General features: G+C 44.3%; 1 protein-coding gene across 2 annotated transcripts in view; it reads left to right on the top strand.

Annotated features, from left to right (window-relative positions):
• Positions 1–5,178: 5,178 nt before the first annotated feature.
• The window catches only part of AOAH (acyloxyacyl hydrolase), a 439,135-nt gene continuing 436,264 nt past the window's right edge, over positions 5,179–8,049 (top strand). For both annotated transcript variants that reach the window (XM_063922510.1, XM_063922509.1), the window contains exon 1: positions 5,179–5,756. In XM_063922510.1, the coding sequence (XP_063778580.1) occupies positions 5,600–5,756 (157 nt within the window). In that variant the 5' untranslated portion in view covers positions 5,179–5,599. The remainder of the gene's footprint in view (positions 5,757–8,049) is intronic.

Genomic DNA, 8,049 nt, shown 5'->3' with positions numbered 1-8,049 from the left:
AATCCACAAGGAGAGTCCAAGTGTGTCGGCGGTTGCGATGCCTTCCCAACACTAGATGGGGAGAGGTGGCCCCTTCCACCATTTGCATGCCCTCTGCAAGTGCTGGAAGTAGCACCCACAGTCCAGTTTCTGATATTCAAATTGAAGATGTCACTGTTGAAGTACACCAGGATGCTGGCGCTGAGGAGAAAGTTGACGATGAGGATTCTGATGGTGATGTGGTTTGTTTAAATCAGGCACCAGGGGAGACAACTGTTGTCTGTGGGATGAATAAGCCCATTGTGATGCCTGGGTAAAATACCAAAAAAGCCACCTCTTTGGTGTGGCATTATTTCTCCACAAATCCGGACAACAGGTGTCAAGCCGTGTGTTGCCTCTGTCAAGCTGCAATAAGTAGGGGTAAGGACGTTAACCACCTAGGGATATCCTCCCTTATAGGTCACCTGCTGCGCTTTCATCAGAAGTCAGTGTCCAGCTGTGAAGCTTTGGGTAAGAGCATAAGCAGTCCACTGACACCTAAATCCCTTCTTCCTCTTGTACCGAAGCTCCTATAAGCCACACCACCAACTCCCTCAACGTTAACTTACTCCTCAGTCAGGAACGTCAGTAATCCTGCAGGTTATGTCACTGGCAAGACTGAGGAGTCCTCTCCTAACAGGGATTCCTCCGTAGGATCCTTGAGTGCTACGCCTACTGCTGCTGTTGCTGTCACTGCTGTTGTTGCTGCTAGGAGTCGATCTCCCTCCCAGAGGGGAAGTCGGAAGACCACTTGTACTACTTCCAGTAAGCAATTGACTGTCCAACAGTCCTTTGTGAGGATGATGAAATATGACAGCAGTCATCCTGTTGCAAAGTGGATAACTGAGGCCTTGACAGCTATGTTGGTGTTATATGTGCGTCCGGTAGCCGTCATTAGTTCAGTGGGACTTAGAGAATTGATGGAGGTAGTGTCATCCCAGTACCAAATCCCATCTAGGTTCCACTTCACTAGGCAGGCGATACCGAGAATGTACAGAGATGTCAGAAAAAGTATCCTCAGTGTCCTATAAAATGCAGTTGTACCTACTGTCCTCTTAACCATGGACATGTGTACAAGTGGAACAGGGCAGACTAAGGACTATATGACTGTGACAGCCCACTGGGAAGATGTATTGCCTCCCGCAGCAACAGCAGCAGCGGCACCAGTAGCAGCATCTCGCAAACACCAACTCGTTCCTAGGCAGGCTACGCTATGTAACACCGCTTTTCGTAAGAGGCACACTGCTGACAACCTATTATGGAAACTGAGGGACATCATCGCACAATGGCCCTCATTCCGAGTTGTTCGCTCGGTAATTTTCTTCGCAATGCAGCGATTTTCCGCTAATTGCGCATGCGCAATGTTCGCACTGCGACTGCGCCAAGTAAATTTGCTAAGAAGTTTGGTATTTTACTCACGGCATTACAAGGTTTTTTCTTCGTTCTGGTGATCGGAGTGTGATTGACAGGAAGTGATTGTTTCTGGGCGGAAACTGGACGTTTTATGGGAGTGTGTGGAAAAAACGCTGCCGTTTCTGGGAAAAACGCAGGAGTGGCTGAAGAAACGGGGGAGTGTCTGGGCGAACGCTGGGTGTGTTTGTGACGTCAAACCAGGAACGACAAGCACTGAACTGATCGCACTGGAAGAGTAAGTCTCGAGCTACTCAGAAACTGCACTGAAAAATCTTTTCGCAATATTGCGAATACTTCGTTCGCAATTCTGCTAAGCTAAGATACACTCCCAGAGGGCGGCGGCTTAGTGTGTGTACTGCTGCGAAAAGCGGCTAGCGAGCGAACAACTCGGAATGAGGGCCAATGGCTTACCACAATTAGATTCACCTGGGGATTTGTGCTATCGGACAACACCACCAATATTGTGCGTGCATTACATATGGGCAAATTCCTGCATGTCCCATGTTTTGCACATACAATTAATTTGGTGGTGCATAATTTTTTTAAAAATTACAGGGGCGTGCAGGAGATGCTGTCGGTGGCCTGAAAAATTGCAGGCCACTTTCAACATTCAGCCACCGCGTGCCGAAGACTGGAGCGCCAGCAAACACTCCTGAACCTGCCCTGCCATCACCTGAAGCAAGACATGGTAACGAGGTGGATTTCAACACTCTATATGCTTCAGAGGATGGAGGAGCAGCAAAAGGCCTATACATCCACCTACGATATGGGCAAATGAGGGGGAATCCACCTGACTCAAGCACAGTGGAGAATGATTTCCGTCTTGTGGAAGGTTCTCCAACCTTTCGAACTTGCCACACGTGAAGTCAGTTCAGACACTGCCAGCTTGAATCAGGTCATTCCCCTCATCAGACTTTTGCAGAAGCGGCTGGAGAAATTGAAGAAGGAGCTGAGACGGAGCGATTCCACAAAGTATGTGGTACTTGTGGATGGAGCCCTTCAATCGCTTTGCCAGGATTCAAGGGTGGTCAATCAGTTGAAATCAGAAAACTACATTTTAGCCACCGTGCTTGATCCTAGGTTTAAAGCCTACGTTGTATCTCTCTTTCCGGCAGACACAAATCTGCAGAGGTTTAAAGTCCTGCTGGTGAGAAAATTGTCAACTCAAGCGGAACGTGACCCATCAACAGCTCCTCCTTCGTTTTCTCCCGCAACTGGGGCTACGAGGAAAATGATAAGATTTCTTAGCCCACCCACTGGCGGTGATGCAGGGCAGTCAGGTGCGAGTGCTGACATCTGGTCCGGACTGAAGGACCTGCCAACGATTACTGACATGTCTACTGTCACTGCATATGATTCTGTCACCACTGAAAGAATGGTGGAGGATTTTATGAGTGACAGCATCCAAATAGGCATGTCAGACAGTCCGTATGCATACTGGCTGGAAAACGAGGCACTTTGGATGCCCTTGCACAAACAGGCTTTATTTTACCTAAGTTGCCCCCCCCCCCCTCCAGTGTGTACTTCGAAAGAGCGTTTAGTGCAGTCGGTAACCTTGTCAGCGATCGGCATATGAGGTTACTTCCACAAAATGTGGAGAAGATGATGTTCATCAAAATGAATTATAAATTCCTCCGGGAAGACCTTTACCAGCAATTGCCTCCAGAAAGTACACAGGGATCTGTGATGGTGGATTCCAGTGGGGATGAATTAATACTCTGTGAGGAGGAGGATGTACACACTGAAAGGGGTTAGGAATTGGAGGATGAGGATGAGGTCGACTTCTTGCCACCGTAGAGCCAGTTTGTGCAAGGAGAGATTGATTGCTTCTTTTTTGGTGGGGGCCCAAACAAACCAGTCATTTCAGCCCCTGTCGCTGAAATGATTGGTTTGTTAAAGTGTGCATGTCCTGTTTATGCAACATAAGGGTGGGTGGGAGGTCCCAAGGACAATTCCATCTTGCACCTCTTTTTCTACTTTGCATCATGTGCTGTTTGGGGACTAGTTTTTTAAAGTGCCATCCTGTCTGATACTGCCGTTCAACTCCAGGAATACTGCCGTATAAGTCCAGGGGTACTGCCATATAAGTCCAGTCCAGTGGTGGTGTCTTGTGCTGTATATTATTTACTCCAAATAAAAGGGTTATATACATTACTTATATTATTATCCAAATAATTTTTACAGGGTTTGCCCTGTGTGGTGTGGGGGTATGCTCGCCTGTGCTGCATATTATTATAATAGCTCCAAATAAAAGGGTTATTATTATCCATATTAATTTTACAGGATTTGCGTGTGTTTGTGGTTTTGGGGTACGCTCTCCTGTGCCACTAATATTGTGTGTGTATTACATCTGGGCAAATTCCAGCGTGGCCCATGTTGTTTGTGCCGCACACTTGTGTTGCTTAGCTTAGTCATACAGCTACCTCATTGCACCTCTTTTTCTTCTTTGCATAATGTGCTGTTTGGGGCCTAGTTTTTTTTAAGTGCCAGCCTGTCTGCAACTGCAGTGCCACTCCTAGATAGGCCAGGTGTTTGTGCCGCACACTTGTGTCGCTTAGCTTAGCCATCCAGCTACCTAATTCCATCTCTTTTCTTCTTTGCATCATGTGCTGTTTGGGGCCTATTTTTTAAATCTGCCATCCTGTCTGCCACTGCACTGCCACTCCTAGATGGACAAAATGTTTGTGCCGCACACTTGTGTCGCTTACCTTAGTCATCCAGCCGCCACGGTGCAACCTTTTGGCCTGAAAACAATATTGTGAGGTGTTCAGAATAGACTGGAAATGAGTGGAAATGAATGTTATTGAGGTTAATAATACCGTAGGATCACACTTACCCCCAAATTATGTGATTTTAGCTGTTTTAATGTTTTTTATCAAAAATCATCCAGATCCAAAACCAAAACCAAAACACGAAAGGGTGATTTTGGCAAAACCAATTCAGATCCAAAACACGAGCATGGAACCAGAACCAAAACCAAAACACAAAACACGAAAAGTGCACACCGCACATCTCTACTTTTACAGAGGCTACTGTACAGCATAAAGTTTTTTAGATGATGCATTTAGCACTATAATGCATATTTGAAGTTATTCTTTATAAATATTTAGGGGGGAATTTAATCAGATGCAGTAATTTACCGTGGGCTAGTTGAAGAGGCGGGACTATTCAGTTAGAGTTGGCAGCAGCCTGCAGGCTACAGTAAACAAGTGTTTATTTTCAAGCTTAAGCAGGCTCAAAAAGAAATCTGCTTTAAATGGCTTGATTGCGGATGGCGCAAAAGTGTTAACCCATAGCTCCACAAATTTATCACAGATTTTATGGATTAACACGCGTTAGAGGGGTAATTTACCAGGCAAAGAAAGGGGCTATAACTGAATAGCCCGGGCATTAAAGTCCGAGGCTACCGCCCTTAAACCCTGTGACAAATTATAGCATATGATAGAATTTCCCCCTTGATATTTGATGACTTTTATTTATTGTATGTGTTCTTGGTACTTGTAATCCACTTGTATAGATAAGATTAATAATGTTCTGCCTAATAGAGAAGTTCAAAAATTCCCTTCCTATTGTTAATATCCCTCAGCTGCAATTTCTAAATTGTATCACTTGTATAGTCACGCTGCACCAGGAAGAAAACATCAGTTAGAAATAAAAACATTCCTCTGTATTCTGACATTTTTGCAAATTACTGGGCTGGGTGGATGCAGGCTGACCACAGCTCCCTCCCACATAAACTGTAAAAGATGACAAGTAGAACAGGCAATTTCTCTTCTCTCCCCGATGTGTGACAACAATGGGAACTTGTGACATATATATGGTTGATTGTGACAGGAGGAAGTGAAGCTCACTGTTCTTTCCTATATACTGTATATGTGAAAACATTTTCCCTGTCCGTCTGTGGGATTTTTTTGTTTTTGTTTTGTATTTTTGTTATCTTAGTTGTAGCATGTAAGAGCATAGATTCTGTGGTGTGGGGAAAAAGCTGTTGTTTTATTTTTAAACTTTGTTTCATTTTCTTACGAATTTCCTGGAAGATGTTTAACTAGCTAGTTTACTGTCAGCACCGTCTGTACTTTCTGTGTGGATTTCCTTCTGTTAGTCATCTGACTAGTGCACTGTAACGGCAGAAGATCTGTGACTGTACTGACTGGCATAGATCTGGAAGATGTGGGGGCCGAGGCATGTTTCCCTGTGTCTGTTGCTTATCCTGATGCTATTCATAGGAAGTAGCAGATCCAAGTCCTCTTTTCATCATCATGATCATCATTATATGGAACCAGAGAGAAAAATGCAAATATTCTCCGACAGAGTCACCTGCATAGGTAAGTAAAGCTGCATTTTAAGTTTTTAACTAAGCAATTGAAGTTTACTGGTGAAGCAAATTAAGAAATAATAGATGGTTTAGTATAGTGAGGCTTACCATACTATCCCTTTAAACTGGGACACTACTGAATGCACAGGTTCTGTGGCTGGCTGACTTCAAGCCTGCATTTCACATGGTTTTAATTAGCCACAGAACCTGTGTAATCCATGAGCATCCCAGTTTAAAGGGATAGTATGTTAAGCCTAAGTATATAGTTTATATTCCTTTAGAACAGGGATGGGGAACCTTCGGCCCTCCAGCTGTTGTTGAACTCCACATCCCAGCATGCCCTGCAACAGTTTTAGCATGGCCAAATAGCAAAACTGTAGCAAGGCATGCTGCTATGTGTAGTTCAACAACAGCTGGAGGGCCAACGTTTTCCCATCCCTGCTTTAGAAGGTATAGCGATGTTCAGAATCACATTCATAGTTAGCAATGCATATTATTTCTGCTATTACACTGATCACTCTCTTTTTATAAACCTGGGATTCCTAAACGAATGTACTGATGCGTGGGTTGTCATGTAATTTAGGGTTACCACCTCTCTCTTGGAAAACCATTGCATAGCTAGTTCTTGGTTTATTATTTACTGTAATATAATGATTACTATTCATGTTTAATATAATTTTATAAAATTCTACAGTTTCCTATTTTGTTTTATTTATTTTAGTTTTTAGTATTAATACTAAGGGGCCGATCACCATCTGCATCCTCAGATGGGGCTGGGATCAGGTGACCGGCGGTTGGGATCCCTGTAGTCAGCATACCAATGCCAGAATACCGGCAGGGGGGCAAGCGCAACAAAACCCCTTGCGGTCTGGTTGCGCTTGCCACAATGTGGGCTCGGTGGCTCGCCACAGGTTCTGTTCCCAATCTATGGGTGTCACAGACACCCACAAATGGGAATAGCCCTGGGCCCCCTGTCGGCATTCTGCCGGTCAGGATCCCGGCGTTGGTATGCTGACTGCCGGGGTCCCGACCGCCGGTAACATGACTACATCCCCACAGATGAGGATGGGATGCGATAAAATCGGCCAAACTCGCAATGCAATTATTGTTTACATTGCATGGATGTATCAATAATTGCATGCATGGACAGAGCTTACGAGCAAGCTCTGTCCCTGTGAATGCCCTCCACAGCATTATCGGGGTATTCTTCAGAAAAAAATACCCATAGTTCTTGCTGCGCATGCGACGCCGCTGCCGCTGGCACCAGGTACCTCCCCCTATGTGTCTACCCCCCAGTATTTTATCAGGGCATCGGATCCTGTGCGCTGCTGTATCCCCTGGTGCTGTAATGTGAGCTGCCATTTTGCTGCATCATTTTACTGCAACAGAGGTCACAGCAGCGCACAGAAGGTCCCAATGACCGGCAGCCAGCACCAGAGAACTGATCACAGACTCCTGGGACTGGTAAGTATGTTTGGTTGTTTTTTACTTTTTTTTTATATACTGTGATCAGCTTGTATGTCTATCTGCCAGGGGGGCAGAAAAAGCTGTGCAGAAGTAGGGATATTATAGTGATCCCTGGGATTACACCAGCTGAAGCTTACGTAATTATCACAGGGCACACTGCAGTATTTTTTTACAATTTTTTTCCTTTTGTAAATTTGCCCAGATTGCATCTCCCACTATAAGTATAGGAAATGCGATCTGATTACTAAAAAAAGTGAATTAAAGGGTTTGGAGCAGTTTTTCACGAAAACTGCTCCAAAAGCCCTTTGATACATTTGAGTGCTACTAAAATAATGTGAAAGGGGTGTGAAAATACCCTTTTTCATATTATTTTAGTAAAAATAATGTTAATAAATACGCCACTAAGTCTGTAGATAACAATGAAGTGAAATTAATAACATAATAGTGAGAAATTGCTTATGGTTCTAAAAGCTGATGCTGTACATACTGTACTGTTGAGATGTTTTTGTTCCATGCTTAGAACCCTACTTTTAGCGGTTACTGTTGTACTGACTGTTTCAACTTCCAGCTACTGGCAGTGTATTCTGCAGATCTACCAAAGTAAATGCTTCCCAAGAGCTCCAACTGAGAGCTGCCCTATAAGTACAGCAAGTGCCACCACACCCAGAAAACAAGTGTGTGAAGCAGAATAATACAAATATTGGCACTCTCCTGTAATCATTGATAAACACAACAACTACTGTAATATATCGTATAAGATCTCCTTTCAATATAGGTTTCAAACAGCTTAAATCCCACATGCTATATTCCCATTCAGTTGGTGGTGTGGACCCACC

The sequence above is a fragment of the Pseudophryne corroboree genome, chromosome 5 (assembly GCF_028390025.1).
Source record: "Pseudophryne corroboree isolate aPseCor3 chromosome 5, aPseCor3.hap2, whole genome shotgun sequence".
In the NCBI taxonomy this organism is placed as follows: Eukaryota; Metazoa; Chordata; class Amphibia; order Anura; family Myobatrachidae; genus Pseudophryne; species Pseudophryne corroboree.
The sequence above is the reverse complement of the archived record's forward strand: the minus strand, read 5'-3'. Positions and strand labels throughout refer to the sequence as shown.